The following is a 20,055-nucleotide window of genomic DNA, read 5'->3' on the forward strand; positions in this document are numbered from 1 at the left end:
TATGATTGGCAAGAACAGCTTTCACCTTATTTTAAAACGACTCCTAATATTAAGCAATGGCACTCTTTCACATTTCAATTTGATAAACATGGAGTGATTACTTCTAAGATTGATTCGGACAGTGCAGAGGTAGAATTCCAAATATTGCAACACCAACTCATCTTAAAAATTACAACGCCACAAATATTACAACCTAAACTTCTCTCACCAGAAAGACAATGGTATTTCTACGATAGCATCCAGATTTTTGTCCCAGAACGCGGGAAAGATTTAATTTGTTCAAAGCCACAAGTTGACAGGATAACGTTTGCCCAGGATTTTTATTTTTTAACCTACCATTATAAAGAAAATTAAAATACAGATTTATTTAACTTAATACTTAGGCTTTGAACAATGAGAACATCACTAATTATCTTAAATTATTTTTTATTTCTAGGTCAGAGCAGCAAATGTTCGCAAAACAGTTCAAGATTACGGTTGGCAATCTAGATTTTTCGATGGGTTTGCCTCCGGTTATAAGAAAGTCGTCCACATGTTCTTACTGCAAACAAGTTGGACATATAAATTAAATGCTAAAAACAGTTCCAGTTTGCCCCAAACGAAAAGCAGATACAAAATTTTGTATTTAATTAACCCTTTAACTACCAAAAGCGGCCGAAAATAAAAAATTATTTATACCATTAAAATAACCGGTTAAATCATCCGTAAAATTAGTATAATTTTTCAGAAATTCCGTAAAATGTTTTGTTTACAAAAGCTGCATTGTTGGTAACCCTTATTCTTATTCATAAGTTTTAATATTTTAATAACTATTATTAATAACTGAAATATTAATGCGAAAACTATTTTAAAATAGGCAGTTCAGTTTACGTAGTTAAAAAATAAACTGTTTTTAAATTTTCTTTTTTTAGCAAAATAACATGACTGTATTATTTTTATGTAAAAAAAGGTTGAAGTCGCAAATATAATAAAATAAGAAAAGAAATATAGTATTTTTTACTAAAATAATATCATAAAGTTACATAGTTATATAGACTCAATTAGTTCAACTAAAATAATAACAACTAACTTGAAATATTTTATTTTCTTAAGTTCTTTACAATTTAAAAATAGAACACAATTTTTACAGTTAAAAATTTTACATAATTATAAAAACACTGCTTCAAGATGTTTGTTATTAGTACGAAAAGCTAGTTATTTCCTAGTTAATCTCCATACTCTATTTCAGTATGCCATAATTTAAAACATGGTGATGCACAAAGACCTGGTTTGCCTGGACATAAAGGGCAAATGGTCTTGATATCTCTTCGCACACCTTTTCTAGAACATACACGACATCTTGCCTGTGGCTTTTTCCAAGTTGCTGTAGGAACTAAGGTGTCAGGAAAATGTCTATCTTTAAGTCTTGATGGAGCATCCCCATTTTCTCTTTCTCTTATAAAATCAACTGAATTGTTACCATCAAATACCAAAGATGCAGCAACATCATGTTGAAACTTTAAGAGTTTAGTGTTGGGATTTTTTTAGTGTTTAGTTTTTCTTGTATAAGATGTAACTATTTAACAAGGCAATATGCAACAAATGAAATGTTAATTTTTTATACCATTTCATACTTTTTTTGGCAATTGAGTAAGGTTTTAACATTTGATCGTGTTTGTCAACTGAACCCATATTATAGTTATACTCTACAATACATCTTGGTTTTGTGTTTACTAAGAAAGGAGGCCTTCCTCTACGTCTTTTTACTGGAGAGACAGTTTCATCATGTTGACTACTAAGCATATAAACATCTTTTTTATCTTTGTACTTTAAACATAGAAGTGGGCCAAAACAAAATGCAGCAGTTTCATTATTCAGAACATTTGCATTTTTAACAACTAGTGGAATGCGATTTGATCGAATTGTTCCGCATGCTGTTGTTCCATAGTGGTGCAGAAAGTGGAAAAGCCTACATGAAGAATACCAATTGTCCATCCAAATAGTATAACCTTTATTCAGAAGTGGCAACATCATGTATACAACAATTTTTTCAGTAGTATTAAAGCTTTTACATTCTTCTGGTAGTTGAATATCAATAGCATCAGTTGGACTTTGTTTACCGGTATAAATTCTGAAACGGTACATGTATCCAGAGTCTTCACATAGGCAAAATAGTTTTATTCCAAATCTGGCTCTTTTAAGAGGAAGATATTGTTTGAAGAGCAGTCTACCTTTCCATAGTAACAATGACTCGTCTACTGCAATACATTGATTTGGAGTATAAACACTTTGAAATTTTTCAAAAAGTTTCTCTATAACTGGTCGTAACTTGTATAATCTATCTCGATTTGGATCATTAGGGTTTTGTAAATTTTGGTTATCATTTATATGAAAAAACTTTAATAGTAAATTAAAGCGATTACGAGACATAACTGTATTAAACACAGGTGTTTGAAATATTTTATCAGTTGACCAATAAAAATGTGGAGCAGGTTTATGAACTAAACCCATAATCAAAATCAAACCTAGAAACTTTTTTATTTCAGAGAGAGTTGTTGGGTTCTAAAAACGAACATAGGAATGTTTTGGTATATTTCTGCACGTTTCAATAAATTGAGCAAAAAGATTAGTTTGAACAACCAAATGATGTAATAAATCATCAGTAACAAATAATTGGTAGTATTTTATTGGTCTAGAGTCAGAAATCTCAACATTAAACCCAGGTTGACCTAGGAACTGATGTAGTGTAGGTAATTCACTATTTGCAGGCTTCCATGTACTGTTTAAAAAGTTGGGACAAGTCCATAGGTTGCTGACTTGATTTTTATTTAATATATGATAATCTAAAGGAGTTTCAACTTTTATTTCTTTGATATTCTTGTTGTCTACATCTACAATAGCACGATCTTCATCAAAATTGTTTATATTTATTTCAATGTCTTCAACATTAGTACAATCTTCATTAAAATTGCTAATATTTAATTCAATCTCATCGTGAGAACCATCACTAATATCTTCTCCACTGTCTTCGTCATCATTGTCACAATCCAAACTACTAAAGTAATTTATTACCTCTTGCAGAGAGTAAACTTTTTTATTGAACGCCATTTTTGTAAACGTAATAAAATATAGCCGCAATATAAATCCGTATTATTCCTGTCAAGTGGTATAAAAATAATTTTGGTAGCCGGAAATATCCGGCAGACTTTCCCTTAAAAAATATCCGTGAATATTGTAATAGAAATACCAATGAGGGAACAGGCAATAACAAATAATAAAACCAACATTATAAGAAAGTCTATGTAACGCTGCCGGAATATTCGGGCTTGGTATTATTTTTATTTTCAAGCGCCGGAAATAGTCGGCACAATTTATTAAGCGGTAGTTAAAGGGTTAAGAGTTGATACCTTTTTGATTTTTCAGTTATGTTTCTATTTTTTTATTTTTAAAGAGTTACTGAAATTTATTTAATGTGAAAATTTGTACCCGTAATCTAAACTGTATTATGCATTTAAAAACAAAAAATAACCACTAACTTCTTCATCAAACTGAATTTATAACATTTTTAAATTATGCGAACTTTCAACTTTAATTTTCTCAAAAACGCTATTCCGGTTGTCGTCCTGCACAAGCAGCTATAACTTGGTCAAAAATAAAGACATTAAATTATTTATTTTTTTTTTGATCATTTTTCTTTCTATTATACAGTAGTGGTAATAACTCCATTTCTAAGACTTGGTCCCTTATCCTGTGAGGTGCCTCATATTTAGCCAACACTGATGGCTTAGTAGTGGCCTAATATATATAATGTATAATAATGTGAAATATAATAATAATTTATATAGTAATAATCAATATATAGTAATGTGACTTTATAGTGGTCTAAAAGGCAGCCCACCAGTCCGTTACTGCTTACAACATAAAATACGACATTGTACAGTAATACTTGACAGTATTACTGTTTCATTACCAATTAAAACTCTGTCACATTCTGTATAGGCATGACACCTCTAAAGAATGTGACAAAAACATGACCATTGCAAATCAAAAGTTTCTGGCAGAAACACTAGACGATCTCACAAAAAACCATAACAATATATATATATATATATATATATATATATATATATATATATATATATATATATATATATATATATATATATATATATATATATATATATATATATATATATATATTATATATAACAATAATAATAATAATAATAACAATAATGTATAATATATAAAAAATAATAATGGCTTGGTAGTGGCTTATATGCATATTGAGCCAGTACTAAGCCAATAGAGAAATTTAATACCAATACACAAATTTAATAGACATGTTAAGCCACTACTAAGCCAACACTGTTGGCTTGAACTTGGTAGTGACTTAAGAAGTAGCCCACTAGTCCGTTACTGTTTACAACATAAAATATGACATTGTAAACTATAAAAGATGCGACATTTTATGGTTGAAACTTTTTTCCAGTGGGCGAATCCAGATTTCGCGTTTTTTTATAAAATCCTGGCACGAATATAATAAGTGCTTGAATACTGATTTCATTTTTAATAGTGTATAATTTAAAACAAATTTTGCAATTTTATATTAAAAAGAATTATTTAATATAATAAACCTATTAAATTATCTATCTGTTGCAAATCATTATTAGAAAATGAGTATAAACGGTTTAAATAAATTTAAATAATTGGGTCTTGATTTTACGAAAAACGCGAGAGCTGGATTTGCTTACTGAAAAAAAGTATCGACCACATTTTATGTAATTTTAATCTAACATATATAGTAATAATTAATATTTTAATGTAACGTATATAGTAATAATTAATATATAGTAATGTGACTTAATAGTGGTCTAAGAGGCAGCCCACCAGTCCGTTACTATTTACAACATAAAATACGACATTGTAAACAATAAAAATGTGACATTTTATTCAACAAAAGTAACGCTATGAGTAGGATTTGAACCTACGCGGGAAGATCCCATTTGATTTCTAGTCAAACGCCTTAACCACTCGGCCATCACAGCTGATAGACTTGGTAGCGCAAAATAATATTATTAGTTTATAAAAATTTTGAACAAAAATATAAAAGAAAAAATTTGATTCTGAGCGAAATTGGGAAGAAAAAAAAGTGGATTTGTCCTTTTCACCCGGTTGATCCAACTTAAAATCAAATAATAATCATAAAAAAAAAAAAGCGAAGAAAGTAGAATATGGCTGAACAGCCTATGTTTGAACAGACAATTGAGTATCTGCAATTTCTTTTATTTGTTTTTTTCCTTTTTTTTAATTTTGTGTTATTTTTATTATTTAATACACGGGTTGGAATTGTTTTGAGTTTGTCCGTTGATTTACGCATGCGCAAATTCTTGGCAGTCAAAACAAATCGTTGTGGGTTAATTTTTTGCTGGACTTTGTATTAAACTGATCTGGTCAAAATCTTTTTATTTTACCATGCTTAACAGTAGTGATTTTTTTTTCCAGCAAAGCATAATCAATAAAAAATTAGGCAAATTTACAGAAGGCTATTGAATGTGTTTGGTGTAAGCGTAAATCTATCAGGAATAAAAGGGTAGTTTTTAAACCTTGTTATATAATTATAACATCTTATTATAAGACAAGAGTATACCAGAACTTGTAGAAATTAATGTTATTACCGCATAAAGATAAATTGTATTTTAGTCCGAGCAATTTAAAATAAAAAATAAATGAAGGCAATTAAGTAAGATTTTGATAAAACAAAGTCAATAATTATTTGTTAACAAAATCAAAATATCTATCTTGAATATATTATTTTGCTATCTTTAGTACACTTTTACTGGTCAAATAAAGAATTTCAACTACACAAAATCTGACATTTACCCACACACACACAAAAAAAAAATCTTCAAAAATATTTTAAAAAATAACAAGATTAGCACAAAAAAGACACATTATCTCTAATTGTAGACACAATTAATATAAAAAAAAAATTACTTCAATTTTGTTAACATTATTTTGACAAGGAGATATTTTACAAAACTTTTTTATGAAATATCAAATATAAAATATCATAAGTAACTTTAACTCATATACCAAAATATCCTTAAACCAAGCCTTTAAGGTCTTTCAAAAAAAAGTTTTAAAATAAAAAACAAAGTTTAATGGAAAAAAAGGAAAATATTTGAAGCTTTGTAACAGAATTGATAAATGTCTAAATCTTTAAAAAAATTATTTCAAAGGCAAAATTAAATACCAAATCATGTTTTTAACAATATGTGGCTATGAAAATAAACTTTTTTTATAAGCCGAAATACATTGCAAAGTAATCGTGTAGACAGAAGAACCCTATTAAACATAATTTTATTTCAAGCAACTATAGCATATCCAGGAACCAACTGGAACTTGTGTAATTTTCACACAAGAATAATGAAACCACTCAATTTTACAACCTGGTTTATCACGTGTTATCATTGGTTCAAAACAGAGTCTTTTGTAAATACAGTAATACTTTTGTTTATTGTCTAAACATACATCATTTTTGTATGTAACAACTTCAGGAGGTAAACACTCAATGAATAATTTCCAGAGCAAAGGCATCATTTCATCAATAAACTTTAAGTCTCTTGTAACTCGAACTAATAAATAATGATTTGAAGCCCAAACAAAAAAATCACAATATTCTTTATTTAGAACATATAGTTAACCCTGCACTTGTGCATAATATTTATGATTTTTCTTCATGTTTTCAAACGAATCAATAGGGAAATTTTTATCTGTTTCCAAATTCACTAAACCATTTCGATAATTGAATGGACATTTTATTTCTAGCAAACCGACAGTATGGCAAGAACAGCTTACTATAGAGTCAGGTGAAGCTCCTAAGTATGGTTTATTGTATAAAATGCGAAGGTCTGAAGTTGTCAATTGGAAGTTTTTGTGTTTTTCTTTCATAATGGTTTCATAGTGTTACATTCCATTTCTTTGCCATAAGTTAAGGAAGGTGTGTTATGTGCTTTCGTATAACACATTAGCTTATTAAGCAATGACTTACTTGAGTTGTTATATTTGAAATGCATTACTTCATAAAAATTAGAGGCTGTAATTCTCCCTGCTCTGTGAATTTTTAATGTACTGGATAAACTCTGCAGTTTAGTAATTTCAGATAAAAAAATCAAATGAATCTGAGGTGTAAGTTAATTTGTATTTTTTGTATTTTAAAAAACATCTCTCTATTAAAACAGAACCGTCTAAATTAATTGCTTGAATCAATCAAACAGACTTGTTAATGGTTCTGGACATAGATTTTCTTCTGTCTCATCAGATGTCAATATACCGTCAGTATTTTTCTAAGATATTTACGTAATTAAAATACGCTGATTTAGGCATAACCTTAGGTAGTTCTTGAACTTTATCTAGACCCAAATTTTTTACGGATTCTTCTGCATTGATGGAATAATTTTTACAGTACTTTTAGCTGATCTTATTTCACATGGTAAATCATTACATTTTGGTCTATAAAAGGATATATTTTGCAATGATGATGCTTCAGCCTTTCTCTTTACTTGGTTCCATTGACACAGTTTACTAGTAACAGCAGTCTTATTGGCTTCAGTTCGAACGTTTATCGATTGGATACTGATCCGGTAACGTTTCCTTGTTTGCTAAAGTTAATTTCTTTATGTAATCTAATTGATCACTACCGTTTAACATGCTAAAATACAAAGATTTTGACCACATTTTCAGAAGTTTCATACGAAGTCCAGCAAAAAACTAACCAACAACAATTTGTTTTGACTGCCAAGAATTTGCGCATGTGTACATCAACGGACAAATTCAAAACAATTCCAACCCGTCTATAATAAAAGTAATTTACTGTTTTTTTTAAATAAGTTATTAAATGACTTATATATCATATAAGACATTCAATAACTAGGGTTAATAAAAGTTTCAAAAACAGAATAGTAGTTCCTTTCCTTAAAAGCCAAATAACTGTTGTTTTGTTGCACGTTTCAAATGTTGAATAGAAGTTGTAGTTCCTATATCACTTGTTGGAACGAAGTTTTCAATCGAGGCCTAGGGCAAGTAATTGAAAACTCAGTTAGTTTAATAAAGTTTTTGGTATAATAAAGTTACTCGGTTTAAAAACATAAACTTTATGTTTTTATGTTACCATAAAATAATTGTTATGCTACCAAAAGTTTTTCAAAATTACTTTGTGATAAAGTAATTTTGAAAAATATACGGTAGCATAATATTATTTTACTTAAACAAAATAATTGTAGGATGTTGTAAATATTAATTTCATAGACATGGAGTACTCCTATTTCTCTTATAAAGTATACGAAGAGAAAATGGAGAAGTGTCAGGTCAATACTAATAATAAGTTTTATATTATATAGCTTTACGTTTTTTAACTTTTGTTGTTTTATATTTACGGTATAGACTAAGGGGATTGGTGATGAGATCAATTATGCCTTCTTCTTGCCCCTGCTATTTGTATTTAATGTAGGTGCCCAGGGTATGTTACATTAATTGAAGTAGCTGTGAATACAAATATGCAAACTAAACATTTTTTTTATAATTTGAGTCATGAATAAGTTTTATGCTTAATGTCGAGAGTTTTAGATTTTATTTTCTACCATTTTTATATAACTCTTGACCAATGGTCATTAAAGAGAACCATGTTTATTAAAAATTATGCGCAAAAACTTGATTGAGTAGTCTCGTTTAAGTTTTTTCAAAAATCAGATCAATAGAGTGCTTGATTTGAATGACTTTGTAAAAGTAATACACTTGCTTTTTTCAAAATTTAGAGAGAGTTTATTGGCTTTAAACCATTTGTTGACATTTTCAAGTTCTAGACGAATCGCATAAAACAATATAATGATGTTTATGTGTTTAAAAAATGCCTGCGTAACATCAGAAAAAAAAAAAGTATTTTGAAAAGTATTTTGGAATATGAGTATACTCATCGATATCTATAGATATCGCTATCAAGGCAAAAAAAAAAAAAAACAATGGCTCAGAACTGATCGTTGTGGGAATCCGCAAGTAATACTTTCAATCTGTGTAACAGTATTGTTATAGAACTATGATTGTTTCCGATAATCAAGTTAACAGCGAAATCATTGCAGATGTTGTTTCTTATTCCATAAGTGTGCCGTTTATAAAGAAGTTTATAGTTAACTGTGTCAAAATTATTGGAAAGATCAAGGAACACCATTAATGAAAAAAGTTTGACAGCGCGTTCTGCTGAATAATGTTTTTGAAAACCATATTAATTATTTTTTAATCGAAGTCGGTTGACAAGATAATAGTAAAATCTATTGTGCGTATTATGCGCTCTAATATTTGTGAAAAACATGATAAAACTGAAATTCATATGTAGTTAGAAGCAATAGAATCATTTCCGCTTTCAAATATATAAACAACGTTTATATATTTGAAAAATATATGCTACGTTAGCTGATCCGGAACTATCCATGTTTGATAGATAGATGCAGTTATTTAGTAAGGAGTAATCAACAATTTTGTAATCATTTTTAACATAAATTGGGTTAACTCCATCGAGTCTTGAAATTTGTTGTTGCTGTTGCTGTTTTTATTGTTGTTGTTGTGGTTGTTTTTGTTGTTCTTGTAGTTGTTGTTATTGTTTTTGTTGTTGTTATGGTTGTTGTAGTTGTTGTTAAACGTTTGGATTAGTATTTAAAATTGTGACGTGGCGCAGTAGTTAGAGCGCTTGCTTTAGAAGCAAGAGATCCATGGTTCGAATGGAGCTCCGGGCATGCTCTGCGCCATCGGTTAGGAAAGAGCTTTTTAATTAAATGTTTTTTCGCGGTGCTCTATGACAAAGTTAACGCAGCTTTCCTTTACGATCGTTTAAATTTAATAAAGAAGTGACAAAAAATCTACTTGACAAAACATTACTTTTCTTTTTTATTAAGGTTTATGTCTTAACTAATTATTAAGCTGAAAGTAGTGTATTGTTAACTTAATTGCATAAAAGCATATTGCATAGTCTAATGTAATAAGAATACATAAACTATAACTCAATACGAACGAAAGATTTTCACAAAATGAAATACCTTCATGTTTATTTACAAACTTTAAAGTTAATTCGCCAACTTTTTAGGGTCCAAAACTTTATACATCTATTTTGTTTATTTAGATTAGAAGTATCTTTTTATATTGTTGAATTCAATATAATTTTCTGTGGGTGAAAAATTCTAAGGTAATGAAATGACACATCGTTTTTTTTCATTGCAATCGACTTTTAAAATACTTTATCTAAGGAGTATGAATAAATACCGAGTTCATTTATAAAACTTGTTTAATAGTCTAGTTATGATAGTTTGTAAATTGTATAACAAATCAGATTTCTTCATAACGAAAATATAAAGCTTCTTTACAAAATACGTTGGTACTTTTTCTTTAAACTTACTAAAAAACATCGATAAAATTGTTCAAAAACTTTACGTAGATAAAACGTGAGAAGTTTGTGGTGAGAAGAGAAAATATGAGTGGGAAACTTGTTTCAATATTATTATCTTCAAAATCACATAATTAAATACTTACATTTTAGAATAAGCATTTTCAGTTTTGTTTTCAGCAGTTGTATTTTTTGTTTCATAATTTTAAAGGTAGATAAGTATTTAATTGTGCAATTTAATAAAAAAATTTATTGTGCTTACCTTTTTTTTTTTTTTTTTTTACCAATGTAAATGTAGCTAGTGCGACCTTCCTATTAGTACCTAAAACAGAAATTTATTTAATACCTTCATAACTTCACTAAAGAGCCTAATTCAAAATTTATCTCAACAGCTGATATTGAAAAATGTATTTTAAATCTTAAAAATAATAAATCCTACTCGCAGTTACAATCTACTAATGTTACTCGCTTCTTTTTATAACAGCATGTTAACAAATGGAAAGGTTCCCCAATGTTTATCAACAGCCACAATTATTCCATTAGTTAAGTCTAATAAAATATCATTGAAAAATCCAAATAACTACAGAGGAATCAGCATTCTACCTATTTTTACGAAACTTCTTGAATATCTTATCGTACACATATGTCCAGATATCACAGAGAGTCATTCACATCAACTTGGGTTTAAAATAGCTCTACCCTTCACGCAGAATTTCTTCTGAGTGAAACAATAAAACACCACAAACATAACAACTCACCTGTATATATATGCAATTTAGATTCTAACAAAGCTTTTGATAGTTGTAACTGGGAAATACTATTTGAGAAACTATATTATCAGAAAAAAATCCCACTATCGGTAGTTCATACTATCTCATCGTTATATCGGGCAGGTACTGCTAATGTATCATATCTTGGATGCACATCAGAAGAGTTTAGGTTGTCTCAGGGAGTTCGACAAGGGTTCCTTGAAGTTCCTTACTTTCGCCTCATCTATACAATATTTATACTGAAAATCTTTTAGAGAAAATTGTCTCAGAATCCAAAGTATAATTTTGATATAATTTATAGATATAATTTTATATAATTTATATTATTATAATATATAATTATATTATTATAATATATAAATATAATTTAAAGATATAATTTTGCAAAGTTCAACTATATCTGGTCTTCAAAATCTTATTAACATCGTCCAAAAGTATGGAATATCAAACTTTATCAAACTAAATGCAGAAAAAACTGAATTTTTAATATCTAGAGTAAGCTCGATCATCAATAACGTGATTTATTTTAACGACGCTCCTATTAAATTTCAAAGCAATTTAAAACATCTTGGTTTCCTTAGGGATAATAAGAACAAAAATATGACGGCAACACTACAAAAAAAAAATGATAGGATAACGCAATTTTTATCTGTTGCAAAAGCTCTTATAAGAAACGGAATTCGCTTCTGCCAGCCTGCTTCGATTATTTATTTATTTAATTCCCTAGCTATTCCAACGCTATTATACGGACTAGAACTGGGTGGTTGCAACAATAACTTTCTACAGAATATTGATAAAGTTGGACGATCTGTCTTAAAATCATTTTTTAATATTTCTAAGCATAGTAAAAATTACCTCCGTTTTTTTTTCAAAGTAGACTCTGTACCGAACATTCTTATTCATAACAAATTAAACTTATTTATCAGGCTACTTAATGACCCCATATGTTACTCCATTATAATGATTCAGTTGCCGTATATAAATAATCAAAGTTTTTTGTTGGTGAGATATGGCTAATATGCAAGCAATTTAGTATTAATATGCTGCAATGTATGATCGAGGGCAATAAAATTAAAACTGCACGCCCTAAGGAAGTGTTAGATGCTAATATTGCCGCAATCTTAAAACAATCTGTCCAATTATGGAATTTAAAGGAATAAAGACTTATATTTAGAACTTTGATGGAAAAAAACATTCCAAGAACAATACAAGAACACGCACAGCATTTTCTTTATTTGTTTTTTTAGGTAATTATTATTTTCTACAATTTATGTAACTATTGGGTGTTTAAAAGAATATATATATATATATATATATATATATATATATATATATATATATATATATATATATATATATATATATATAAAACAAGAAAAAAACAAGCAAGAGTTAAAAAACAACTGAACACCATAAATAATAATTATTAGCAGAATCGCGCACCTATTCTCTACTTCTGCAAGTAACCTTTCTATTTGATTTGTACTGAAGAGTTTATTTCGAATCACGCACCTATTTTTACTTCGGCCTTTTATTTTTTTTGGGAATATTTCGTCCTGTGGAAAACGTGACCTTTGAAAAGGCCGTTTTCCACAAGACGAAATATTCGCGCGAAGCGAATTTTTTTTAGGTGCCCCAGGAAGCCCTAACGGTCTTGTCACAGAGCACAGCGGAAGTGCAGTTTACAACGAAGTTTACGCCTCCTTCTTTACCGTGACGCGAAAATATGTCTAAAGATCGTTTCGGGCCTCGATCTCCTGCTTTTATAGCAAGCGCTCTAACCACTGCGCCACGGCCGCATAATTTTTTCGTCGATAAGCATGCGCAGATAAAACATTTCTGGCAATAATACTGATACAGCGTTTCGCTACAGCGAAAAAAAAACTCGTATTCATTTCGACTTTTTGCGAATCACCATTTGCGAAAACCAATCAATATTATATCACATGATGTGAACAGTAAAAAAAGCGAAAGCACGTTGTTTTGAAAATGGCAAAAAAACAAAGTTCTCAACCTGGCGTTCTAATTGAATTTCTATGAACTCACTCTGAACAAGCATTAGTAAATTCATCAATTTAGGAGCAAGACTTAAATCAAGAATTCACAAATGTATATTTGCACACTGTCAATTCCAAAAGTTACACTTTACAAGAATGTTTATCTTCGAGTGGCTACACGAAGATAAACCTTTTTGTGAAAAACCCCACATGGTGTTAAACCTGCTGTTTGTTTTTGCAGTAACAGTTTTTTAACAGAAATGTTCATATCAGAGTTTAGCATTTAGTTTTTATACTTTCTTAAAAAAAACTTTATATTAAATTATTAAATTACAAAACCACATATACCACATCTTATATATAAAAACAAAAATGTTAAAATTAAAGCATGGAATGAAATTTCCACATATTTCTAAGTAGAAAGTATGGGAAAAAAGTAATAATTGCTTTTAGTTAAATATCCAGCGAAACTTATTGCTGCCATTTTTATTGTTGACAAAGAAAAAAAGTTGCGCAAAATAAGTGGAAATCAAAACTGCGTTTCGTCATGGCGAAAAAATTCGCTTTGCGCGAATATTTCGTCTTGTGGAAAACGGCCTTAATTGATTTGTACTGAAGAATTTTAATTCGTTTATTTCGAATTGCGCACCTATTTCTACCTTAACAAATGTAAACCATATACAAAAACAAAAACATTAGGGTCATGGCACCACCTACCGCGACTTTAAGAAAACTTTTAACTTCAAAACTTCTTAACTCCAAAACCATAATAAATTTTTATTTAGGGTTTTCGAAATAATATTTTATACTCAATTATTAGCTAAATTATATAATTCGAATTTGAGTAAAGTTATTTTTTTAATGTTATTTTTAATTTTTTGTAAGATCTAGTACGTTTCTTCATCTACTTCACATAAAGCACCACCTACCGTAATCGATTCTCCACCTACCGCGTATGAAAAAAATCGTATATTTTAATTTTACTTTTATATATTTAAATCGAGAAACAAATACATAAATTTAATATGATTACAAAACAAAGAAGACATTGGTTATAAAATTATTCACCAAAGCTTTTTTCTGAATTTAAACTTTTTTTCTTTTTAAATTTTGTTTTTTAATGTTTTATTTTTTGTCTTTTATTTTAATTTTCCTTTGTAACAGCTCGTTTTTTTTTTCTTGTTTTTCTTTTTCTTTCAATTCTTTTTTTTTCAGCTTTATTTTTACGTTCAATTTTTTTGATATCTTCTTTTCCTTTGCATTTTCTCTAGTTATCTGAATCTCTAACCATTTGGATGAAGTTACAACGCTCGGTAATCGTTTAACTTGTTTCAGCATTTTTTTCGTGATTGGTTGTTTTGGCCATAAAAGAAAGTCGTGTAATGGGTTTACATCTTTTATTATTTGTTTATTTGAATCTGGTGGATCTGCTGCTTATTTACTTTTACGGGATTCATCAATTGTTACTTTTTTTCCAAATTCGCTAACATTACTAGATACGATTTCATTTTGCATACTGCTAATATCTAAATACGATTCTTTATTGATTTCATTGTTCAATACATTATAGTTGGTTCCTATTAAATTTATGGTTTGTTTGGAGCTATCGCTAAATTTAAGTTTTTTCCAAAATTTAAATAATTCTCTGAAGTCAGTTTTCCCTCCCCATTCTTTATTTCCAGTTTTTTCAAACTGTAGCAATACTTCAGGTGCAACGTTGTTTTCAAATATGTTTCCCGCGTTATAAAGGCTTGGAAGATTTGTTTCATTATTATCAATTGTGGAATTCAATTTAACACATTGAATTACTTTTTTATAATCAACATTGTTCGTATTAAATGGGAAGATTCCTGTCAACCTAATTCCGTTAATAATATTTTTTTTCATATTTGGACCCATAACAAAATTATTCAACAACATTGGTATATTTTCTTTGCGAATTTTATTAAAATCGTTATCGAATTTAAATTGCCGACAAATGTTCACCATTTGCATTTAAGCAAAATAGAGTTGTAAGGTTTTCCTTATCGCTGTTGTTGCAGTCTTCATAAACACTTCTTCCTCTGATGCCAATTTCTTTTACAGCTTTTTGGTGCTAACTCAAAACCAGTTCCGCCTAAATTAAAAATACGAGATGGATTATTAAGGTAATGCGCATCATCGCCTAATAATTCATACACTTCATTAAACCATTTTCTTATCGATGCTTCAGTTATAAGAGCTCAAGCTCGACTAATATGCTTTGCTCGTTTTTGCGATAATTCCAAATGACGACGCATAAATTTATAAAACCAGTTTTTACTTGGGATATCATCTTTAAATGGTGTTTTTATACCTCGCCCATTTTTTGTACTATCTTAATAACTTTTTTGTTATCGCAAAACCCATGTTAGCGCACTGCATTAACAAAGCAACCAATTCATTCTCTATTTCTTCTCCAAGATATGATTTAAAGTCAGAGTTTTGCTGTTTGGGTTGGCTTTTACCAGATAATTTGTCGCGTAAGGTACTTTCAGGAACATTAAACTTTTTGCTGACACATAAATTTTTTTCACCTTTATTTAAAGCTCTAAGTGCTACATGCAGTTGTTCTTCTGAATACAAAAGCTTTTCTCGAATATATATATATATTTTTTGAACCTTGCATCTTTGTAATCGGATTCATTTTACATAATAAATAAAATATAAAAAACATATCAAATAAATACTCCCTAGGGTTAAATTACCTTTAATTGGTAATTGAGTTGAACTGAAATGGTTTTTTAGAGAGAAAATTTCACAAAATAAAACACGTCAGAAAAAATATTTTTATAAACGGTAAGTGCTAACTATTATAATTTTCGTAATCACCTACCGTGTAAAAGATTAAAGTAATATTGTTTTATAAAATTTTAAATATTCAATGTTTTTACAACTATTTTAAACTTTTATCAAAAAAATTATATAAGTTTTAAGCCGTAAAAATACTAGACAAACTTTTTTTTACTGCTAAAGATTTTCTTAAGAAAGCAATAAAAAATCATTTGCGGGTAAAAAAACATTTCAAATCTTTAAAAATATATATATTTTAAAATTATTTATTAGTGAAATAAGTTAGTTTTGTATAAAACAATACTAAAAAGATAAATTAAAAAAAAAAACATGAAAAATTTATTAATTTTTTCAAAAACCACGGTAGGTGCTTCTTCACGGTAGGGGATGCCATGACCTTTGTTTTTAATAAAAAAAATATTTATAACTAGTCATGCATCAATGAAAACAATCAATCAGAGGTGCCAAAAGCATTTTTTGGTTTTGAGATAGCTAACTTCCAGACTTGGAGCAAACTCCAAACATTTATATGTTTATACTTATGTCAAATAAGGGTGTTTTGCAAAAAAAATGCGATGATTGGAGCTTGGGAACAAAAAAGCCCCAAAATTTTGTCCCCCTTCTGCTCCAAACGTGAGAGCAACAAGTTACTCAAATATTTTTTGTACTATTTTCCACTAGACTTATATTCATCATTAAATTTTAAATTTCATAGTAAAATATTTTAGCATTCAAAAATTATGACCATGTAAAGTTTAAACCCCCCTCAATTTGAGGGGGTTGCAAATTTTATATTGTCATAATTTTTGAACGCTGAGAGATAATACTTTGAAACTTAAAATTTATGGATGATTATAAGTCTAGTTATAATTAGTACAAATAATATTTCATCAACTTGTTGCTCTCACGTTTGGAGCAGGAGGGGGAAAATTTTTTTGGGACTTTTTCGTTCCCAAGCTCCAATCATCGCAATTTTTTACAAAGCATCCTTATTTGACATAAGTATAAACATATAAATGTTTGGAGTTTGCTTCATGTCTGGAAGATAGCTATCTCAAAGCCCAAAAAAAAGCTTTTGGCGCCCCTGCAATCAATCAATGCATTAATGAAAACATTCAACAGTCTTGGCCATAAAAAAATTTTTTAAAAATAAGAATACTTTTTTTATTAAATGCTACCTTGATATTATAACAAAGGTATAAAAACTGTTCCCAACTTCTGTTTAATATTTTTTCTTTAGTTCATCAACTTGTTTAAACTGCTGTAAGAAATTAACTAAATTTAAAATATCGTCAGTCAGTAGTCAATATTCCATTATGGCTTTATAAGTTTTTATTTTTAAATTAAAATTTATATTCATTGGTTATATGACTGTTTAGCATTTAATGAGTTCTTCAAATTAAATTTAATAAAGACAATAACAATAACAAGATAGGAAATAAAACTTTGCTGTCTTGTTATAAATATTAGTATTAATTAACCGATAGAAGTAATACTTTTGATGTCAGGCTTGCTACATTTATTTATACATTATTTTGACCCCTTAATATATTTTAAACATGAAATTGTTATTTTAAATTATTTGCAATAATTTTATTCTTAAATTTGTGATTTCAAATTTATTTGCTTTTTTTATTAGAGAGGTTGTGTTACCTGCAGATCATATTTAAAAAATGCTTGAGTTTTTAGAGTTTGGTTGTTAATAACGAAATATATTGCTTGCTACAAAGTGTGGTGTAGACTTAGGATACGCAAAATGATAATGATTTCCTTTAAGTATTTCTTAGTAATAAAATTTCCATTCTTTGCATTCCATTCATTCCATGCTGATAATTTTTAAAATAATAAAATAATAATATTTCCATTCATTGGTGATTTGCTCATCAATAGAGATAATAAAATGAGTTATATTAAAAAGTAAAGCACATTTTTTATTTTTCACGTAAAAATTTATTTAACGTAATTAGAGTTGAAGACAATATAAAACATAAATTAAAAACAATATGGCGTGGTTTTTTCATATTATTACAGACTATTATTATTAACATCCATGTGATATTTGTCTTATAGTACAATTTTAATAAAATAAAATAAGAATGTGTATTTAATATAAAATACAATAAGATTAAATGAAAAACTCCGTATGTTAATTTTGTTTACATTTTTTATGTTTACGCAATGTAAAAAAAAAATCCATACAGCAACTACTTAGACACCATATGAAGTATAAATCTAGGGGTGCACTGATGCCTACTTTTGGCCGGTGCCGATTGGTTTAAGCTGATGCATCGGCATCGGTCCTATTTCGAGTTTTTATTTTTTCGAAATTCTTTTCTTTTTTACTAATAGGTAAATTAGGATTTTTGTTCAAGTATAATATTAACTTTCAATTTATTTCTAACTATATTCTAGGAATGAAACTTAGAAATAAAATTAAATAAGAAATATCAACAATGTGCAAAGTAAGTAAAGGTTTTATAGACTATTTTGATAAAGATGAAAATAAACGTTGAAAGCAATTTGCAACTTTCTCAAAATAAAAATATCAAGAAGAGGATCATCTGGCAAAAAATTTTCTTATACATTTTACATTATACTTACATTTTTTGATTTTAAACTTATCTCTTTGTATAGTTTGGATCCATAAGTCAAATAATTACTTTCCTAAATTATAAAAACAGTGGCGGGATTTAGGGAAGAGGGGGGGGGGCAAGGGTAATAGCCTCCCCTTGGGACTTTTTTTTCAGAAATATTCTGTTGTAAATTGACTATTATACTGAATTGGACTTTTATGCTGACGAATAAAACCGACTTTTATACGTAATTATACGTATATGAACTTGATTATTACGCTAAAGTACAAAAAATTAAAAAAGAAAGTTACTTATAAATTAAAATATGCGGAATTTTTTTTAAGCCCTTTTTAGCCCCCTCCTTGGCGAGTGACAAAACCTGCCCCTGTATAAAAAGACATTAAATGCAGGGAGTTCCTGATAAAAAACAGTTTAAAAAATATTTAAGTTATAAAAGTTAAGTGGTTGCAGATATGTCTGTATAATAATTTAGGCTTATGCATGCTTTTTGGTTAATGGAAAAATTATATTTTTGCATACAATATATATTTTATGCAGCCATCTGCAAAAAAAATCAGGCCTTTCATTTTTGTGTTTCTATATACAGAAACGCAAAAATGAAAAATCTGTTTTTTCAAAACAATCGGTATTGGCCGATGGTTACCAAAACCGATACCAATGCCGATGCATCAGCTAAATGGTCAATGCATCGGCAGGCCAATGCCGATGCATCGGTACACCCCTACTTAAATCCATCTCATTTTGAGGAATTTTCAAATTATGCATGGTCATAATTTTTGAGCACCAAAAGGTTATAAAAGAAAGTTAGAAGTCTATTGATAAATATGAATTAATTTGAGAGTAGAAAAATGTTTTTTGTAATATTAGTTCTTCCGTTTAGGTTAAGGGTAAAGGGGAGGAGGGGGGCAAAAACTTTAGGTAAGAGATTTACTTAAGATTTATAAAAACACGCTAATAAGTTTTTTTAATATTAAAATTGATAAAATTGAGTATAAACTTTTTAATCTTTCATGAAAAAAAAAATTTAAACACTAAAAAGAAACCAGGGATTAAAAATCATTTGATATTATAAGCGAGAAGTATTTTTTTTGTTTTTTGTTTTTATTGTTTTATCTTTACAATTTTGTGATTCTATATAACTTATACAAATTGACAAAGTTTATAAAATATATAGTGGTAAGTGGAAAAAAAAAATCTCACAATTTTATAGAATACAAAAAAATATAACTGCCGGGTATCGTTAATATTAAAAGAACGCGGGAAACTTGCAGAAGACCAGATGGTCTTGTCATCAAGAAACCGCTTGTACTAGTAATATTTTCTGTGTTTTCGTTTTACATGTTTCTAGTTTCACAAAATATAATGGTCATTTTATATTGGATTCACATATAATAAAATGTAAGATAACAAATAATTAATAAATCCTAGATTTTGTACACATAAATATATCATTAGGCATAAATAAAATTTCA

The 20,055-nt window shown here is 28.5% G+C and overlaps 1 protein-coding gene and 1 non-coding gene across 2 annotated transcripts; both read right to left on the reverse strand.

Moving 5' to 3' along the window:
* Positions 1 to 1,205: 1,205 nt before the first annotated feature.
* Positions 1,206 to 2,490, reverse strand: LOC136086302 (piggyBac transposable element-derived protein 4-like). Its single transcript, XM_065808594.1, has 2 exons — positions 1,614 to 2,490; positions 1,206 to 1,447 (listed from the first exon to the last, which is right to left on the reverse strand). The coding sequence occupies exons 1-2, from the start codon at positions 2,488 to 2,490 to the stop codon at positions 1,206 to 1,208; spliced, it is 1,119 nt and encodes a 372-aa protein (XP_065664666.1).
* A 2,455-nt stretch (positions 2,491 to 4,945) lies between these two features.
* Positions 4,946 to 5,027, reverse strand: trnas-aga (transfer RNA serine (anticodon AGA)). Its single transcript has one exon. It is a non-coding gene; the product is annotated as a tRNA-Ser (tRNA).
* Positions 5,028 to 20,055: the final 15,028 nt, after the last annotated feature.

Source organism: Hydra vulgaris, chromosome 10 (genome assembly GCF_038396675.1).
Source record: "Hydra vulgaris chromosome 10, alternate assembly HydraT2T_AEP".
NCBI lineage: Eukaryota > Metazoa > Cnidaria > Hydrozoa > Anthoathecata > Hydridae > Hydra > Hydra vulgaris.